At 37.4% G+C, this 21,661-nt stretch overlaps 1 protein-coding gene across 1 annotated transcript in view; it reads left to right on the forward strand.

Moving 5' to 3' along the window:
* LRPPRC (leucine rich pentatricopeptide repeat containing) overlaps positions 1-21,661 on the forward strand; it is a 112,466-nt gene that overhangs the window by 18,686 nt on the left and 72,119 nt on the right. Inside the window, exons 6-14 of the mRNA XM_030800405.1 lie at positions 431-517; positions 1,434-1,560; positions 2,202-2,346; positions 2,665-2,810; positions 3,063-3,168; positions 3,249-3,356; positions 13,530-13,648; positions 16,603-16,696; positions 19,804-19,870. Of these exons, the coding sequence (XP_030656265.1) occupies positions 431-517; positions 1,434-1,560; positions 2,202-2,346; positions 2,665-2,810; positions 3,063-3,168; positions 3,249-3,356; positions 13,530-13,648; positions 16,603-16,696; positions 19,804-19,870 (999 nt within the window). The remainder of the gene's footprint in view (positions 1-430; positions 518-1,433; positions 1,561-2,201; positions 2,347-2,664; positions 2,811-3,062; positions 3,169-3,248; positions 3,357-13,529; positions 13,649-16,602; positions 16,697-19,803; positions 19,871-21,661) is intronic.

The following is a 21,661-nucleotide window of genomic DNA, read 5'->3' on the forward strand; positions in this document are numbered from 1 at the left end:
AAAACTGGGAGTAGTCTAGAAAATCAGTTGCACCATTTCTCTGCTTATGTAAAATTTATTACTACTTATGAATGGAAGGTTTGGAAAATAAGGGATAAATTGGAATACATAATTTCATTTTTATCTAAAAGAATCTTATGAAACTATGCTTTTAAAAGGGTAATTAGTAGTGTAAGACAAATCAGATAATCAGATTTTTAAAAATCTAGTATTTGTATCGATAATACTTCAAGACTATTGATACATTAGAGAGTGAGGTTTTGTGGGAAGGGGATCAAAGGGATCAGTTCTTTCTTTGTGGTTTCTAAAACAAGTGTGTGTTACTGTTACATTTTAAAAACAAAAGTAACTGAAGGCCTAATTCTGTACATGTTGTAAAGAGTGTTCTTGATAAATACTTTCAATGAGTATTTTCGTTTTTCCTTTGCAGCAAGATTCTTGGATTTATGAAAACTAAGGATCTCCCAGTTACAGAGGCAGTATTCAGTGCCCTTGTGACAGGGCATGCCAGAGCTGGGTAATGTTCAACCTAAGGTTTTGGTTCTTAAGTGATAGATGGCTGAGATGCTAAAGTGGTCATTTTACTCCTTTTTTGTTTGTTAAGTGGGGTTTAAATTAGCGAAAATTCTTGTAGATAGTTCTTAAAATACGTTTGTCTACCCCTTCAAAAAAAAAAATCTGTAGTATATGAGGTAGAGCATGCTAATATTTTTATAATGTGCTTTTACATTTGTTCCACAAATCTTTAATTTCAATTTTTAGAAATTGGGCTCGAGGCCAGGCGTGGTGGCTCATGCCTGTAATCCCAGCACTTTGGGAGGCTGAGGTGGGCAGATCACCTGAGGTCAGGAGTTCAAGACCAGCCTAGCCAACATGGTGAAACCCGGTCTCTAAAAAAATATAAAAATTTAGCTGGGCATGATGGCAGGTGCCTGTAATCCCAGCTACTCGGGAGTCTGAGGCAGGAGAATTGCTTGAACCCGGGAGGCAGAGGTTGCAGTGAGCCGAGATTGCACCATTGCACTCCAGCCTGGGAGACAGAGCAAGACTCCACCTCAAAAAAAAAAAGAAAAGAAAAAAGAAACTGGGCTTGATCTGAAGTAACTGCTCTGGAAAATATTTTTATTTTTGAAGAGTAATTTACTAAATGTTATTCTTACCTCAGAAATAGGTCTGAGTCATAACCTACATAATGTTAAGAGGGTATATTATTTAATGTCTACATAATTATTATTTTTAATGGGGGATAGGTGTTTATGATCTTTATTATTTCAGAAACATATATCCAGTTTAATATACATTCGTTCTTTTCTGACATCATAATTCCAAATGGTATTTAGCATTTTTTATTTTAATAAGCGTATGTTTTAGTTTGAATAACTATATTAAATTTGGCAAAAGCATAGTAATCTGGTTTTTGAATTAACTTGTAGTGATATGGAGAATGCAGAAAACATTCTCACAGTGATGAGAGATGCCGGAATTGAGCCTGGTCCAGACACATATCTCGCATTATTGAATGCATATGCTGAGAAGGGCGACATTGACCATGTTAGGCAGGTATGACTTACGTCTAAATAAACATACTTTAAAATCATTTGTAAAAATTCGTGTTATGTTTTACATGAGGCAGGAAAGTGAAGTTTATACCTGTTTTCAAAGATGTTTCCTTGCAGAGAGTAGTATTTATGGAGAATTATTTATTTATTTATTTATTTTGAGACGGAGTCTCGCTCTGTCACCCAGGCTGGAGTGCAGTGGCGCGATCTCGGCTCACTGCAAGCTCCGCCACCCGGGTTCACGCCATTCTTCTGCCTCAGTCTCTCCGAGTAGCTGGGACTACAGGCGACCGCCACCGCGCCCGGCTAATTTTTTTTTGTATTTTTAGTAGAGATGGGGTTTCACCGTGGTCTCAATCTCCTGACCTCGTGATCCGCCCGCCTCGGCCTCCCAAAGTGCTGGGATTACAAGCGTGAGCCACTGCACCTGGCCTATTTATGGAGAATTATTATAGTTTAGTATCTCGGTGCTGGTATGTAACAGTTACTGTTGAAGTAGAGTATTTCCTGTTTTTTAAAAGAAGTCCTAAACCTTTAGGTGGTATTTTTCCCTACTTTTTTGAATCTGGATATTTTATTTAGCTTTAATACTTAAATAAAAACACTCTAACTTGGTCTTCTAATTTCTGGAACTCTCTATAGACTCTGGAGAAGGTGGAGAAGTCTGAGCTTCACCTTATGGACCGTGATTTACTGCAAATTATTTTTAGCTTCAGTAAAGCTGGGTATCCTCAGTATGTCTCAGAAATTTTGGAAAAAGTTACATGTGAAAGAAGATATATTCCAGGTAGTTTTTAAAAAGTCTATTTACATGATTTTTATAAAAATCCGAATTGCTATTCTTACATGATGGAAAGGACATTTTCTAACAATGGGCATTGTGGGAGCTGAACATGGAACTCTTAAAGTCAGTTAAGTAAGCCCAAAAACGTGAGTTAATGAACACATGGGGATGATTTGATTTGCAGGTGTTTTATTGTTATTTAGGCAGATACATGCTTTTGATGTTTGCAATTCTTATTTTGTCTTTAGTATCGGAACATTGGTTGCAGTGTAAAAATACTGTTCAGTTTACTAAAAAAAGATGTCTTTGTTTTCTTCCCAGATGCAATGAACCTCATTTTACTTTTAGTCACTGAAAAATTGGAAGATGTAGCATTGCAAATTTTACTAGCATGCCCCGTATCAAAGGAAGATGGCTCAATTGTCTTTGGGAATTTCTTTTTACGACACTGTGTGACTATGAATACGGTATTCTGTCCACTTTTACTTTGTAGACAATGTAATTGGCAGGGAAATAAGATTCTTTAAAGTATAGGAACATTTATGAGATTAGACCAGTTGTAAATATTATAACAACCTTGTTCTTGTGTTGCAAGATTTTTGGGTAGAAAGAGGATGCGGGATTTAAACTGCTCATCTCAGAAGTGGTAGAATATTTGCAGCAGGTCAAACGGTGGGGTGTTTGCCAATCCAGCTAATGTGGTGACTTTTTTCCCACAGCCTGTGGAGAAGCTAACAGACTACTGTAAGAAGTTAAAGGAAGTCCAGATGCACTCCTTTCCTCTGCAGTTCACCCTCCATTGTGCTTTACTCGCCAATAAAACTGGTACTACATTCTTAAAGTTAAAGCCAAGTAAGGAAGTTTTGCTGAGGTAGCTTTGTGATCTTTTATGATATCTCTTTCAGATTTGGCAAAAGCCTTAATGAAGGCTATGAAGGAGGAAGGTTTTCCTATCAGAACTCACTATTTCTGGCCATTGCTAGTTGGACATCGGAAGGAAAAAAATGTTCAAGGTTAGATTTTGCCTTTTACCGATTTGTAATGGTTCCCAGAGCCAGTATGATGGTTTGCACGCACATCTAATTGGATTCTTTGGAAAAGCATACTTATTCCTGAGTATTATGAGATATTGGAATTGTTTTAAGTCATCATGAAGTATTATGTGTAAGCATTTTAAAAAACAAAACATGATGTATTTCTTTCATCCAAATTTCATTAATTTCATTTCTGATCTTGATATTCAAACTTAATGATCGTAGTTCTAAGCAGTTCATTACTTTTAAGTTCTTAAAAAAACTCTTTAGTTCTTGATTTTATATATAGTGTTTGAAATCAGATTGTCTACCTTTAATAAAGATAAAGTTGTGTATACAATCAGGTTCATGAAAACAAAAAGTGTGGCCATTTTCTTTGTGGGCCAATCTATTTCTTTTTAACTGAGCTTAGTTAGAATAATAGGAAAGGCAGGAAAACTTTTATTGTAAAATGAGTACTCATGATCTGACAGCCTGCTGATTGAAGGACAAAAATGTTCAATCTTTCAGGTTCTTAAGTACGTTTAAGCATTTATCATACTTTTCCCTTGTACACATGGGATGTCTATAGGATATGAATAAGAACTGAACAAATATTAAATTTTAGAGTACAGTATCTAATTCTTTGGTTTGCATTATTGGTAATTCAGAAAGAGTAGTCTCATAAAAAGATGCTTTTAACAGAAGTACTTTCCCCTTGGGAAACAAAAAATGGTCTTTTTCATTTTATCTCGAAGTATAATGTGCTTTGGAATGAGATGCAGAATTGTTAGTGTGACATTGGGTGACAAACAGAATGCACAAACAACAAAAAAAGTGCTTTTAGCAGACTTTCATATTGCAATTTTATTTTAAATGTACAGCCGTCTTGTGGTTTAAAGGAAATAGTGAAACAAGTATTCCCTAATTGTTTCTGGCTATAAAAGTCTCTAAATCCTTTTTAGAAAAATCTTTGTGAAAACAATATGCCAGTTTGATTAACTCTTTGTATATCCTCCAGTCTGAAGTCTCCAAAAGGTAACCTATAACCCAGTGTTTTGGAGCCACAGAAAGTTTACATCATTCCATCAAACTCTTTGGGCATGTTAGTATTGTCCATCTTTACACAAGTATGAAAATTTTTTTGGTACCAGTTGAAATGTTTGTTCATCAGGTTAATCTGCTTTCCACAACCATGTCACAGTTGAATTGGTTACTACATTTTTAGTACTTAATAAACATGAAAGAGTTAGGTAATTTCTTTCTATGGTTGTAGCAGTTGAAATAGTAGAAAATGGGCTTTATCTCAAATCCGTCTTGTCTTAGAATTTCAGAATTTAGATTTTAAAGGTGCCGTACTGAAAGCTCACATTACATGAATGAAGGAACTGAGGGCCACACAGACATTCAGTGACTGACCTTAGCTTCCACGTCTAGGTGTCATTAGGCTGGGATTAGAACAGAGGGTTTCTGTCCTCCTTTTAAAATATCCTTTTTTATACTACAACCCTTCCATATTCAACTTTTGTAAGTACTATACTGCGTTAATTTTCTAAAAATTCTTAGCTACTGTTTAAAAATTCGTTGCCAGTTTTTACGCAAAGAACATTGCTAAAAGAGATAGTGAATTTTTTAATCGATGAAGGTTTTGTCTGAAAAAATATAAAAGTTTATGCTTTTATATTCTGTGTGTTCTGAGAGTGCAAGAGATTGTCAGTTTTACAATTTTTAAAAACAATATATTCTCCTTTGCAGAAGGTCCTGAAAGATAGTAAAGTATATATTCTACAGTCTTCTTTTATGTAACAGAGAAATGGCTGTATGTATTCTTTATGGTTTCTTTAGTGTAAGGTAAGAAAGTAACATTCTTATTAGTGCAATGAACTTGTTCTTTGTCCAGTGAAAGTCCTATATAAAATGGTAGAAATCACAGAAGAAAGTGACTGCAGTGATGGAGGATGTGCTGTGTTTCATAAGGAATAAATAAATCTCTTCAGAAAATCAAAGAAAGATATTTGGGGATCAGACAAAGTGGAACCAAGAGTTTTCAACAATAGGATAATCAAGTTTCTTTTTTTTTTTAAACATATATATATATATATATTTTTTCTTTTTTAACTGTGACACAGCCTCAGGAGGTCCTGAGGGCATGTGCCCTGTATAATAATCAAGTTTCTGTTGAGTTTTTCTGGCTGCAAATTTAGCCATCACCAGCCTCCAAGAAAGATATTTATAATTACTTCCTCATGGCTCACCTTACTAGTATTTATCTCTGTGGCACAAGTGAAAAGTTATCACTTAGAATAATGCATCTCTAGCCAGTTGGCCTGACTTTCAGGAAATAACCTATAATGAATATGGATCTATATCCCTGGGTATATTTAGAAAACATAAAAATGAGAATGTGAAAGGGATAAAATACATAAAGAAGGGCCGATCAGAAAGCCCAAATGCCAGTTGAGTGAAGTGGTTGAATAGAAGGAACTTACTTTTTTTTTTTTTTTTGAGGCAGAGTTTCGCTCTTGTTGTCTAGGCTGGAGTGCGATGGCACTATCTCGGCTCCCTGCAACCTCCGCCTCCCAGGCTCAAGTAATTCTCTTGCCTCAGCTTCCGGAGTAGCTGGGATTACAGGCATGCGTCACTGCACCTAGCTAATTTTTTGTATTTTTAGTAGAGACGGGGTTTCACTACGTTGGCCAGGCTGGTCTCAAACTCCTGACCTCATGTGATCACCCGCCACAGCCTCCCAAAATGCTGGGATTACAGGCGTGAGCCACCACTCTTGGCGGAACTTACTTTTCAAAGAGGAAGCAGTTGCCTCCTAATAAAGTGAGTGCCCTGGCTAGAGTGTAAAATCCTGTGGAATTAAACAGTCATAGTTGGTGAAAGTTGTTCAGGCAAATCATACGTCATGCCTCATAGTTTGTGAGCTGTTATAATTCTCATTAAACTTTTTAAATGGAGACTTTCCTCTAGATCAACTTTCTCATGGCTGTATTTAAATATTTTTCTTAGATTATTTAGTCCTAGTTTAGACTTTCTTGGTTCACAGAGGTTTGGAATCTATTTATATCTAAGTTAATATAAGATTATTTTAATCTTTTTCTTGTGAAAAGAAATGTGAATTGTATTTTTTATTAGAATTTGTTCAGATAGATCAGTCTTTCCTTCTTATTGGTAAGTGCTTCTCTCCTCCCGTCTGACTATAGTTACTGAACAGAATATCTTTCTTTGCTCTCTCAGGCTGCCTGAGGGAGTGATTGAGCAGAAGGTGTAATCCCAGGTTTTCTTGAGCCTGCTTTAGTTTCAGTTAGAAAGATATGTAAGTTAAAAATGCCAGCAACATAGATAATCTAAATGAGCAGAACATACTCCTCCTTCTGATAAATGTTACTGGAAAAATGAAGAATTAAGAGAATGAAACATATTTGAGGCTTAGAAGATGGGGTGAAGGGTTTCCTATAAGAATAAGAATCTTGTAGCTGCAGTCAATTTGGTGGCCAATTTTCAAACACTGGAAAATCTATTATCCGAGAAACTTTCCAGGATTATGTATTATTACAGTATTTTGATACAGCTGAGAAAAATTAAGTTATTATTGCTCCTATTAACATTTATTTAGGCTGGGTGTGGTGGCTTACGCCTGTAATCCCGACACTTTGGGAGGCTGAAGTAGGGGGATTAATTGAGCCCAGGATTTTGAGACTAGCCTTGGCAACTTGGCAAAATCCTGTCTCTACAAAAAAATAGAAAAATTAGCCGAGCGAGGTGGCGTACTCCCAGCTGCTTGGGAGGCTGGGGTGGGAGGATTGCTAGAGCTTAGGAAGTCGAGGCTTCATTGAGCCTTGATCGCTGCCACTGCAGTCTAGCCTGGGTGACAGAGTGAGACGCTGTCTCAAAAAACAAAACAAAAACAAAACACCACACACACCACACACACACACACACACACACACACACACACACAGTTATTTAGTAGTTTTAGGATTCTGCACATATTTTTTCCTTTAGTGACCACCCTGAGAGTTAAGTGGGGAGCTTTATTATCATCATTCCTATATTGGTAACAAGGAGCCACTGAAAAGCATCCTTTTTGGTTGGCAGAACAAGGACTTGATCCCAGTTCCTTCTGATTGCAGGAAAAACATGTAGGCTTTAGCATTTTTTGTAGCGTAACAAGCACCTGCCAGGAATTAATAGACTTGGTTTCTTTTTTTTTTTTGAGATGGAGTCTCGCTGTGTCGCCCAGGCTGGAGTGCAGTGGCGATCTCGGCTCACTGCAAGCTCCACCTCCTGGGTTCACTCCATTCTCCTGCCTCAGCCTCCCAAGTAGCTGGGACTACAGGCGCCCGCCACCACGCCCGGCTAATTTTTTGCATTTTTAGTAGAGACGGGGTTTCACCCTGTTAGCCAGGATGGTCTCGATCTCCTGACCTTGTGATCCGCCCACCTCGGCCTCCCAAAGTGCTGGGATTACAGGCGTGAGCGACTGCGCCTGGCCTGAGACTTGGTTTCTTATTCAAGTTATGCTTGTGATCTTGGAGAAATTACTTTATACTTTTGTTAGAAGATTCATTGACTTTCCCCCACTTTTAAAAATTGACACAAACTGTATATATTCAAGGTGTACAATGTAATGATTTTATATACAGGTACATTGTGTCCTGATTACCATAGTCAAGTTAATTAACAACCATAAACATACAACACCCATAGTTAACCATTTGTGTGTATGCCTGTGTGCATGAGTGTGGTGAGGACACTTAAAATCTGTTCTTTTACCAATTTCAAGTAAACAATAAAGTATTACTAATAGTAGCCACCATGCTGTACATTAGAACCCTAGAACTTACTCATCTTATTAACAGAAAGTTCATGCCCTTTGACCAATATCTCCCTCACCCTAGTCCCTGGCAACTGCTGTCCTACTTTCTGCTTCTGTGAGTTTTCGACTGTTTTTGATTCTACATATAAGTGAGACAGTATTGTCTTTCTGTGTCTAGCTTATTTCACTTGATTAGTTGACTTCTAAAGGCATTTCAGCTTTCTTTATGTAGAGAAGCACACCCAAACCCTGATTGAAACCTTGGAGTTTGACATACTGATCTAAACCAAGTGGTAATATTGAAATCCTTTTTTTCCAGAATGTTATAGTTCTGTTGTCCTCAATCTTGCCCTAGGAATTTAGACCACAATAATTTCTTCCATGCCTATGAATAATATTTCAGTTCTTGGAACTTCCATCCATTCAATAGGCATAGACTCTTATAGGTCAGAAAATTATTCATTAAGTGCTTCAACACATATTGCCTTGCATAGTCCATGGATGGTAGTTAGAAAGATTTAGCAAAGCAATGTGTGTAAAAGCGTCTAGAAGCACAGTTCCTGGCATATTTCCATTCTAGTGTGTAAGCCACGAAATTATGGCTCAGAAACGTGTGATGACTTGCTTAGATTTACATTGCTATTAAGTACCAGAACCAAGGGGGAGAGCTGGGTCTTTCAAGTCCAAAGCCTTTTTTTTTTTTTTTGTCATTTCACCAGAGTATCTCACCAGCAACTTAGCCGTTTACTTTAAGTAAATAATAATTGTCCTGGAGACAATTATTACTGGTCAGAAAGGACACTGAGGACATAAGATTAACACAAATCTATTACTAGAAATTCAGAAACAACTTAGCTGTGTCATCATGTCAGGTGCTTAGTAATCTTTTCATATGAAGAAGAGCACAGTGGGATTTGCCATCTTTTATGGTAGTTATTAAGGTTGTTAGTAGTGATACCCAGTGAATTATTAGAGGAATGGTTTAAATTTCGCTTACAAGTATTGTTAGGCCTCTGTCTACAGTGTGGACCAACTCTATATGCATGTTCTCTTAAATTTCAGTAAGCACATGCTTTGTTTAGGGATTTTAAAAAACATTATTATTATTATTATTATTATCATTATTATTATTATTTGAGACCGAGTCTCGCTCTGTTGCCCAGGCTGGAGTGTAGTGGCGTGATACTGGCTCACTGTAACCTTTGCCTCCTGGGTTCAAGCAATACCCCTGCCTCAGCCTCCCCAGTAGCTGGGATTATAGGCACCTGCCACCATGCCTGGCTAATTAAAAACATTATTTTTACATCTTGAAAAATACATGTAAACCTCTAAGATTTGAAGATATTAGGTTATTTATTCTTCCCAGCCAACTTTACTGAGGTATGAAGGATGAATAATTGTGTAGCTAAATCTGTATCTGTCTGTCTATCTTTCTATCAATCGATCATCTATCTATATGATAAACAACATGACTTTTTGGAGACAGTGTCTCACTCTGTCAGCCTTGACCTCCCAGGCTTGAGATTTTTCCACCTCAGCCTCAGTGGGACCACAGGCACATATTACCATGGCTGGCTAGTTCAAAAATTTTTTTTTGGTAGAAACAGGGGTCTCCCTGTGTTGCCTAGGCTGGTCTCAAATTCCTGGGCTCGAGCAATCCTCCCACCTTGGCTTCCCAAAGTGCTGGGATTACAAGCATGAGCCACCTCACCTGGCTACATTTTGATATATGTACACATTGTGAAGTCATTACCACAGTCAAGCTAACATATCCATCACCTCAGCTAGTTATGCAGGCTCTGTCGCCCAGGCTGGAGTGCAGTGGTGTGATCTTGGCTCACTGCAACCTCTGACCTCTGGGTTCAAGCAGTTCTTCTGCTTCAGCCTCACTAGTAGCTGGGATTACAGGCGTGTGCGATCACACCCAGCAAATTTTTTTTTTTTTGGGTGGGGTGCAGGTGGCGTTTATTTTCATGGATTTATACACACTGGAAAAGCTTCTGCGCCCACACCCACGCCCTCCTTCCTCCCCCCGGCGCTGGGTCCCCTCATATGAAAGGGAAGTAACACCAAGGAGCACACGGAGATATAGAGTGTGGGGCTGGGGGGGCCAGCGCTGGGGCCAAAAGTCTGGGCCCCCAACACCCAGCAAATTTTTATATTTTTTGTAGAGATGGGATTTTGCCATGTTGGCCAGGCTGGTCTCAAACTCCTGACTTCAGGTGATCCCCCTGCCTTGGCCTCCCAAAGTGCTGGGATTACAGGTGTGAGCCACTGTGCTGGGCTTTTTTTTTTTTTTTTTTAGCTAGTTACCTTTTTAAAAATTTTGTATTGGCCGGGCGTGGTGGTTCATGCCTGTAATCCCAGCACTTTGGGAGGCAGAGGCAGGCGGATCACAAGGTCAGGAGTTTGAGACCAGCCTGGCCAACATGGTGAAACCCCGTCTCTAGTAAAAATAACAAAAATTCCTCGGCGTGGTGGTGCATGCCTGTAGTCCCAGCTACTCAGGAGGCTGAGGCAGAAGAATCGCTTGAACCCAGGAGGTGGAGGTTGCTGTGAGTTGAGATCGCACCATTGCACTCCAGCTTGCGCAACAAGAGCGAAACTCCATCTCAAAAAAAAAAAAATATTGTGGCCAGAACACTTGAGATCAACTCTCTCAGCAAATATCAAGTATTCTGTACATTGTGTCCAGAACTTATTTACCGTATAACTGAAAATTTATACCTATTGACCATCATCCCTTTTCACTCACCCCCCAGTTCCATAACAGAGTTCAACTTTTTTTTTTTAATAGATTCAATATATAAGTGAGATGATGTAGTATTTATCTTTCTGTATCTGGCTTATTTCACTTAGCATGTGCTTCAAGTTCATTCATGTTGTTGTAAATGACAGGATTTTCTTTGTTTTTAAGGCTGAATAATATTCCATTCTATATGTGTATATATGCCACATTTTCTTTATCTGTTGACAGCATGTTTCTACATCTTGGGTACTGTGAACGATGCTGGGATGAACAAATGTTTCTTCGAGATAGTGATTGTATTTCCTTTGGACATATGCTCAGAAGTGGGATTGTTGGGAATTCTACTTCTGAGTTTTTCAGGAATCTCCATACTCTCCCACCAACAGTAGACCAGGGTTCCCTTTCTCTACATTCTCACCACTGTCTAATTGCTTTTGACTTTTGATAGTAGCCATTCTGACAGGTGTAAGGTGATATCTCATTGTGGCTTCAATTTGCATTTCCCTGATGGTTAGTAATGTTGAGCATCTTTTTATAAACCTGTTGGCCATTTTTATGTCTTTGGAAACGTGTATTCAGATCCTTTGCCCATTTGTTAATTGAATTATTTGGGGTTTTTTTGGTATTGAATTGTGTGAGTTCCTTATTATATATTTTAGATATTAGCTCCTTATCAGATAACGTGGTTTGCAAATATTTTCTCCCATTCCACAGGTCCTCTTTTCATTTTATTTTTTCCTTTACCATGCAGAAGGTTTTTAGTTAGGTGTGGTTCCACTTCACTGTTTTTATTGTCTGTGCTTTGATCTCAAGTCAAAAAGTCATTGTCAAGACCAGTGTTTTCTTCTAGGAGTTTTATGGTTTCAAGTTTAAGTCTTTAATCTATTTTGAGTTGATTTTTGTGTATTGTATAAGATAAGGGTCCAGGCCGGGCGTGGTGACTCATGCTTGTAATCCCAACACTTTGGGAGGCCGAGGCAGGCGGATCATGAGGTCAGGAGTTCAAGACCAGCTTGACCAACATGGTGAAACCCCATCTCTAGGATCACGAGGTTAGGAGTTCAAGACTAGCCTGACCAACATGGTGAAACCCCATCTCTACTAAGAATACAAAAACTAGCTGGGCATGGTGATGTGCGCCTTTAATCCCAGCTACCCAGGAGGCTGAGGCAGGAGAATTGCCTGATCCGGGGAGGCAGAGGTTGTAGTGAGCCGAGATCACACCACTGCACTCCAGCTTGGGTGACCGAGCAATACTCTGTCTCAAAAAAAGACAAGGTCTTGCTGTGTTGCCCAGGCTGGACTTGAACTCCTGGGCTCAAGCAGTCCTCCTGCATCAGCCTCCTGAATAGCTGAAACTGTAGGTGTGCACCACTGCCTGCAGCTGCAGCACCATTTATTGGTGCCTTTGTCAGAATTAGTTGATTATATGTGCGTGGGTTTATTTTTAGATTCTTTGTTCTGTTCCATTGGTCTATTTGTCTGTTTTTAGGCTAGTATTAGGTAATTTTGTATATGATGAACTGTTTAAAGTTAAAATATTCTGATTCATAACCTAAATTTTAAAAAAATTATACTTAGTTTTTTTTTTTTACATAATCTAAATTTTATCTAAAAGAAATGTGCGGGTATTTATAATATAGTTAGACTTGCTTGTGTTTTTCTGTACTCAGTAGGAATTTACTGTCAATTATTTGTACTAGAGTTCATCATGTAACAAATTTGAAAGAAATGTAATTTATCTTTAGGTCTCTAGTAGGCCAGAAACAGGGACTTTTAGGGGGAGTTTTAATAATGTGAAAGCAATGAAGCCGAAGATAAGTAAGTTTTTAAAAGGAAAAATAAGAATGTTCTTTCTTTTTATTAAACTGTAGCCTCTGTCAAATTAGGTGATACTTGAGTAATCTGACAGTTGTCTAACAGTTGTCTAGAATTAACTGATCTATTTGAAACTCACTGTAGCTCTGAAAACATGAAATGACTTAATTTTTAAGAAGTTATTAAAAGAGATTTTTGTGAGTGGGAAATGAGATAGAGGAAGTAACTTATTTGACATTTAAGTTAGTTTTAAATACAATTAGACAATAATTCATTAGAATAAATTGTTCGCTATTAGTTTTTCATTCTTACATTGTAACATGAAATCAGAAATTAGTAACAATTAGGGAACTTTTTACGTAAGTGCTTAATTGAAAACATGTTTTGAAATCAGTCACTTCTCTTTGCAGCATTTATTCTGGTCAAGTATTTTTTGTACAAGTCTATCATTGCTCTATAATAGCAATATTGTATTACAATCACTGTTGGGGTGCCATAAATGTTGGGCACATTGCTTAATTGTTTCAAGTTTCTTTATACTTATAATTTCAAGGATACTTTCTTGAAATTCACTGTTTCACAGAGGGGGATGAAGAAAGGAGGAGTTAATTTTTTTATCATTATATCTCACAGTTCCATTGCTTTTCTGCCTTTTAGACAAACGAATTGCTGAGTAATTTTCTTATATTATGATTCAGAAAATAATTGAACTGAACTTACTGATCTTTTCTTACTTTATTCTAAGTTCTTTATCTCTGTGCGTCTACATTTTATTTGGTAGGTATAATTGAAATCCTCAAAGGAATGCAAGAATTGGGAGTACATCCTGATCAGGAAACATATGTAGATTATGTGATTCCATGCTTTGACAGTGTAAACTCAGCACGTGCCATTTTGCAGGTGAGTACAAGTGTGGTTTTAATTTAATAATTGAAGAGAATATCTTTCCTCCTTAATGTTTAGTGGTCACACACAAAAAAGTCATTGAACTGAGGGCTCAAAGTGGTCAAATCTGTATACAATTTTCTTTTTTTTTTTTTTTTTTTTTTTGAGACGGGGTTTCTCTCTCGTTGCCCAGGCAGGAGTGCAATGGCACAATCTTGGCTCACCACAACCTTTGCCTCCTGGGTTCAAGCAATTCTCCTGCCTCAGCCTCCCGAGTAGCTGGGATTACAGGCATGCACCACCATACCTGGCTAATTTTGTATTTTTAGTAGAGACAGGGTTTCTCCATGTTGGTCATGCTGGACTCGAACTCCCGACCTCAGGTGAGCCACCTGCCTCAGCTTCTCAAAGTGTTGGGATTACAGGCATGAGCCACCGCACCCGGCCCTGTATACAATTTTCTAAAACTCTGTAAAAATATTAGTTGGTATAACATTTATAGTGGTTAAACTTTCAAAACTCAAAAAGACAAAGCAGCATTTTTCTTGTGAATTAAAAAGACAATATGCCAATATCGGGAAAAATTAAAACAATATTAACCCCTAATCCCACCCTGAAATGCACCTGCAATTTTCATTTATAAATTAGGTTTTATTTTATTTTATTAAAGAAACAGGGGTTTCAGTATGTTATCCAGGCTGGTCTTGAACTCTGGGCTTAAGCAATCCTCCTGTCTCAGCCTCCTGAGTAGCTGGGATTATAGGCACATGTCACTGTGCCCTGTTTCAGTTTTCACTTTGAATATTATTTTTCACTTCCCATAAATTTTCATAAATGCACTAATAGTGTATATACTAGTCTTTCTCTCTCTCTTTTTTTTTAAACTCTAAACCTTTGTTTTTCTACCAAATACTTCTGGTCGTTACCAGAGTAGGCAAGCTGTTGATGAAGAGGCACATGAAGATGTTGATTGGGACAGTGCATTGGATTAGCAAAGGTTGCGTTTTCCACTTTCAAAACAGAATGCTTAGCGCTGAATATATGAGTGACAAAAACAAAACAAAAAGTGCTGTGCAGTTAGGAACAAGATGGCAGAGTACCTAATACTTAATAAGGAACATGTTGTTTAAAAGATGTTTCCTACACAGTCATTCATATAATACCTTGATTTTTCTAATAATGTTACAGTGTTTCTTTCATTAAAATAATTACATAATTACAGTCTTCTGAAGTGTTAGGGTTTATATCTTCAGTGTCTTCACCTCTTTCCCTAAGTTCTTAGTGGAGTATGTTGAGCCTGTACTATACATATTTTACTGTTAAAAAAATTTTTTTAAGTAACTTTCCCACATATTCTTACTTTTTCAGATGTTTTCTTTCTTTGCAGAAATATAGCCCCCAGATCCAGTGTCTTCGTGGTTACTGCTTTGGCTTTCTCACTAGTGACTTATCTTAGGGAACAGCAGATCTAATTTGGAAACTTATCCCAAATTTGGTTACATTCATTCTCATCTCAACTATGTTGCCTTCATTGCTGGAATTTCAGTAGTATTGAGTGTTTTGGGCTTGAAAACAACTACTCTGTTAAGTGCTTAATAGAACTCACAGTATTGATCTGCTTTTTTTTTCTTTTTTCTTTTTTTGGAGGCAGAATCTCTCTCTGTCACCCAGGCTAGAGTGCAGTGGTGTGATCTGGGCTCGGTGCAATCTCCTCTGCCTGCTGGGTTCAAGCGATTCTTCTGCCTCAGCCTCCCAGGTAGCTGGGATTACAGGCGCCCACCACCACGCCCGGCTAATTTTTATATTTTTAGTAGAGATGGGATTTCACCATGTTGGCCAGGCTGGTCTCAAACTCCTAATCTTAGGTGATCAGCCTGCCTAGGCCTCACAAAGTGCTGGCATTACAGGTGTGAGCCACTGCGCCCGACTGGATGATGCCTTTTGTCTTCAGCTGTACATTAAAAAGTACATTTTTTAATCAGTTTTCAGAAATTACATAATAAATATTTATTGATAAATTAGAGAACACAAGTAAGTGGTAGGGCTGTACAATCTGTCCATAGTTCCTTGAGAGAGTCATTGCTTAGCATGTATATTCTTTCAGATGTATAATAGGCTGGAGAAATCTCTTTTAGCAAAAAAGTATACTGTTCATATTATCGAGCAACTCTTACTATACTGTTCCTATTATCCACCTAACTTGACAGAGGCTATAGTTTAATAAAAAGAAAGAACATTCTTATTTTCCTTTTAAAAACTTACTTCTTTTTGGCTTCATTACTTTCAGACTCCCCATAAAGTTCTGTTTCTGGCCTACTAGAGACCTGAAGAAAAATTACATTTCTCTCATATTTGTTTCATGATGAACTCTTTTTCATTTGACACCTTTTCATAGCAGTATTTAATTCCACAAAATATATTTTATGCTTGTATGCTGTTTCATTGTATGGGTATGCCATAATTTATTTTTTATCATTGCTTATTGCTGATTAGGTGCTTTTTAAATACACTATAATAAACTGATTCAATAAATGTATGAGCTAAATTTTGACTCATATATTTAAATTGTTAAACAAATGATGTTGGGACAAGTGATGAGCCTCTCTGAGTTAAATTAAATTAAATTAGATCCTGGCCAAACTGTATGCCCCAAAATATTTTAGATTAATGCATTGAATTTTTGTTTTGTCTTGAATGGGAGAATTGTTGTAGTGTCCTCAGTAGTAAACTCATCCTGGAAGTAAGGCCCTCTAAATGCATCAGATCATCTGTATTTGAAGATAAGCATTTAATTCGGAATGCTGAAATGTCATCTTTAAATTTTTGCTAAAATTCAATTACTGAGATTATGTATTTTTCTAGAAAATCAGAGAATATGGTGATTCAAAGAATCAGGAAAACAGGAACTTTGGCATATCAAAATATTGTTAGCTGAGATGTATTCTCATTGATATATGCTTTATCTCCAGGAAAATGGATGTCTGTCTGATAGTGATACATTTTCTCAAGCTGAATTGAGAAGTGAAGCAGCAAATGGGAACTTAGACTTTATATTATCATTTTGTAAGTATACAACATTAGCAGTAAACTTAGATGTTTATTTCAGTTACTATTGAGGGCATGCAGGGTGGTTCATGCGATGAAAGCAAGGAAGGTTTTATATGTTTTGTTAAAGCCAGACTGATAAAACGGTTTATGAGTTGAACTTGTGGATAATTTGGAAGTAATTTTAATGTTATAAGGACATCGAATATTATATGTAATATGGTGTTAGACTGAAGGCTGGACTGGAGACCCTGAAGACGTGGACATTCTTTATAATCTGGCCACCGATTATGTGATTTAGAAGTCGTCTTCTGACCTCTCTGCTTCACTTTTACTAAACAGGGATAGTACTACCTAACTTGGGGGAGTTGTGAAAATCAAATGCGATGTTGTTTCTGAAGTGTTTTTTAAACTAACATCTATTATAAAGACTTCTAGTCTTCATTAACAAAAACACAGCAAATGTTTACTAAACATTTTTAACTGCTAGGGTGCTTTATAATGCTTATCACATGTTAATACAATTATCTCCATTGATAGATGACTAAAGGCATAGAGAAGTTAAATGGTTTGCCCAAGGTTAGTGATTTGAACCAGAAGTAAGATGTTCAGACTTTAACTTTGTTCTTTTCACCATACTGCACTTTATTTTATTTTATTTTATTTTACTTATTTTTGAGACACAGTCTCACTCTGTCACCTAGGCTGGAATGCAGTGGTGCGAACTTGGCTCACTGCATCCTCCGCCTCCTGGGTTCAGGCGATTCTCCTGCCCCAGCCTCCCGAGTAGCTGGGATTATAGGCACGTGCCACTATGCCTGGCTAATTTTTTGTATTTTTAGTAGAGACAGAGCTTCACCACATTGGGTAGGCTGGTCTCGAACTCCTAACCACAAGTGATCCGCCTGACTTAGCCTCCCAAAGTGCTGGGATTACAGGTGTGAGCCACTGCGCCTGACCTGTATTTTTTTTTTTTAATTAATAAATAAGATGTTCTTAAGAGACCTTATTTTTTTAACACGTCCAGGGTGTTGCTTAACAGTTTTTCAGATCTTCTGAAAAATATGTCATTTACAAACAAAACACAGACATACATTAATTTTTAGCTCCCTAAAATGTTAACAGTTAAGCTCTCATTAATATTATATTCAAACTGTATAGGTGGAAGCTTTATACAAACCAGGTTATTGGTATGTATTACTTGTGCATGTCACTTAAAATATTTGTTGTAATATTGTAAGGGAAAGGCAAAGTGTCCAGTATGAAAAATGGTGACTGTTGTAGTTATTTGAGTCAAATATTGAGTATTATTGCTGGCTGCTATCTGAGTGTATTGATTTTGCCTTCCACTCTGTATAATATATAGATTTTCCAATCTGGCAAGAAGAAAACAGAGAAGCATTAGCAGAGGAATCTGGGCTCACAAGGTGGATACACGAGAGCTGCCTTTTCTTTTTATCATATTATCCATTCCACTTCGTTGTCAACCTCTTGATTTTTCAGGCTTGTTTGTTGCTAAGGAAACTAGATGCTTTTTGTCAGCAGCCTTCCAGCTGAGATGTTTCTGGTCACCTTTTTAATGAATAAAAACTTGACAATATTCTGTAGAATACTATTTTGAATAGTATAAAAATGAATTTTCAAGAGGTTGTTTATTAGATTTGAAAAAGAAAAATGCCAAGAAGTTTGCCAAGTATTTGAGCTTTTCCTGTCAGTGCCTTCCCCTCCAGCTTTGATTTACAAGTCTTTGAAGAGCGGTTCGTTCTATAATTGCTGGTATGTGCTTTAGGCAGCTCTTAGGAATGCACTGCTGGTTACTACATCACAGGAAATGTCAGGCAGTAGAGAACAGCAAATGGATTATCTTGATTAAGTTCTGGAGTAGTAGAGAACGTTTTCCCACGTGTGTTTGTAGGCATGGAAAATTAATTTGATCACATAAAACTAAAAGCTGCTGAGAGGCATGTGGTTGTGTTCCCTTTAAAATTCCTTCAGTGACTCAGTGCAGGTCATTTTAAAAATGACTTTTAGATTTTCAAATGCTGTAAAAGCACTGAGAAACTTAGGCTCCTTGTTCAAGGAATATAGCAGCTGATCTAAAACAATTCTCCTTATGTGTGTGGGTTAATTTGTTATTTTTGGGGAGATGAACACTTAAAATGGGCCGTGACTTTTCCCATGGGATTTTTCTTTAATGAAACCAGGTATCTTAACCTTCACTTAAACTGTATTTATTGTCTTCAGAATTTGCTTCTACTATGAATTCCTCTCTAATCCCGTCCTTTTTGTATTATTCAGTAGCCACGTTACATTTATACCGAAAAGATTAACTCTATTACTTATAACACGGTCCCATTTTAATACAATTGCAGGGAAAAATAAATTCAGGGAATGCCTACTGTGATCTCATCCCTTGGTAGTTTGGCAAGGGTTATGTGAAGAGTCAGTGTAAGGTGTGATTCTTACACAATGGCAAATCAGGCTTATAATGTCAGTATTGAAACATACAAGGTTGTAGACTGTTAAATGTCAAAATGAGTAGTAGAGCAAACAAATACTCAGATCAATATAAGTCAATTACATAACAGACGTATGACCTATTTTATTATTACTTTAGGTGGTTACTCTTGTGTGAGTGCAGGTCATTGATCATAGTGGAAAATGAAATGAGAAAGTATGAATGGTTCAACAGAACCCAACACCTGTCTGAGAAAAGAATTTTTCCTCTCATCTGCTGTCTTTAAAGAACAAAAGTCCTATAGGGTTGTACAGTCTCTCTCTTCATGGTGCCACCATGTCCAACAACATACAGCTTCAATGTGTGTACCAGGCTGACTCTGAGTCTGCTGGTATGTTAGTAATTGCCATTTATAGGAAAGGATATTTATAAATTAGTTGTATATATTCATGAAAATTAAAAATACATTAAAAGGGTAGCTTATATTGCAGATATATATATATATTACTGCATAGTCTAATTTTGTATGAAAACATTTTTATTTTTTAAATACAATTTCCAAAATGAAAACTAAAAGGTATTGATATAAATATGTTTTCAATTTGATAATACAGGGTTTTAAAATTTGTTTGGTCTGAGATTTAATGATGGTCATTTTCTTTTGCAGTGAAATCAAATACGTTGCCTGTCTCGCTGCAGTCTGTAAGAAGTAGCCTACTGCTAGGCTTTAGGAGGTAAGATGATCAACTTAAATGTTCCTTGCCTGAATATGGACTGATTTATCCTGTCCTTTTGACTTATTGCATGAGGAAAAATACAAATATTCTTATCTTTCAGTGTACATTCAGTTTACCTGAAATAACCTTTGCCTGTTTAATTTTTCCTTTTAAGTCATTGAATTAAATTTAGGCAGCTTTGTATCATCTTTTCGAAGAAATGCACACAGGTTTGGTAAAGATCCTGTTTTCAGGAAGAAAGTCCTCTTTCAAAAGGGCAAGTTGGAGTTACAGACAGATTTGCATATGTATGTTCAGCTTATTCTTTGAGCATTTAATTATAAGGTGACTTTTATTCAGTAAAGTATCATTCTCCCCTTCTGTGTGCTCAGAGAATGTTAATGACCTTGCCCTTCCAATTTTGTTATTTTGAAAATAGATAAACATAAAGAAAAGCTGAAAGAATAGTAAAATGGAATACTCCCATACCACCCTTTTTTATTTGATTTATTTTTTTGAGACAGAGTCTTGCTCTGTCGCCGAGGCTGTTATGCAGTGGTGCGATCCCGGCTCACTGCAACGTCCGCCTACTGGGTTCAGGTGATTCTCCTGCCTCATCCTCCTGAGTAGCCAGGACTACCGGTGCCCACCACCACACCCGGCTAAGTTTTGTATTTTTAGTATAGATGGGGTTTCACCATGTTGGCCAGGCTGGTCTCGAACTCCTGACCTCAGGTGATTCACCTGCCTCGGCCTCCCAAAGTGCTGGGTTTACAGGCGTGAGCCACCATGCCTGTCCTCCGTACTACACCGTACTACCCTTTGTGTAGGTTTGCCAGTTGTTAATATTTTGCCATGTTTACTTTCTCTCATACCCTCTTTACACAGAAAGTACCTACACACACGCACACGTTTTTTCTTTTTGGCTGAACCACTTGAAGTTGTAGCCATAATGACACTGGATCTTTCAGCATATTTCCCTTTAGAATAAAGTCATCATCTCTAAAATCACAACATCAGTATCACTCTTAAAAAATTAACAATACTGTACCACCATCTGCTATATGTAGTCCATGTTCAGATTTTCCCACTTTAACAAGTTTCCTTTATAGATGTTTCACTTATTGACTGAGGAGTCAATTAAATTGATGCATTGGATTTGATTGCTACATCTCTTTATTATCTTAATTCAGAACAATTTCTTTAGCTTTTTTGTTTGTTTTTTAATAACACTGGCTTTTTTTTTTTTTTTGAAGAGCCCAGGCCGGAATGTCTCGTCCATATTTTGTATTTTTCTGTGTTTTTTTTTTTTTTCCCATGATGAGACTCAGATTAAGCATTTTTAGCAAGAATACTTCATAGGTGATGGGCACGTCTTATACTGTATCACATCAACAGATATAACGGCAGGTGTGCAATAATGATGCCACCACCACAGTTTGATCACTTGGTTAAGATGGTGATTCCCACATCTCTCTTGCAGAGGCACCTCATCCACTTTGTAATTACTAAGAAGACTATGGGGTGATAATTTGAGACTGTGTCTACCCTGTTTTTCCATTACTTTTCCCTCCTTGGTTTTAGCAGCCATTGGTAATCCTTGTTGAATCAGCTATTGGTAGTTAACACAAGGATGAGTTTCTTTTTTTGGGATAGGGTCTTGCTCAGTCCCCAAGTCCAGAGTGCAGTGGTGTAATCACAGCCTACTGCAGCCTTTACCTCCCGGGCTCAAGCAATCCTCCCATCTTAGCCTCCTGAGCAGCTGGGACTATGGGCGCATGCCACCATGCCTGGCTGATTTTTAAAATT

The sequence above is a fragment of the Nomascus leucogenys genome, chromosome 19, assembly GCF_006542625.1.
Source record: "Nomascus leucogenys isolate Asia chromosome 19, Asia_NLE_v1, whole genome shotgun sequence".
NCBI classification, from domain to species: domain Eukaryota; kingdom Metazoa; phylum Chordata; class Mammalia; order Primates; family Hylobatidae; genus Nomascus; species Nomascus leucogenys.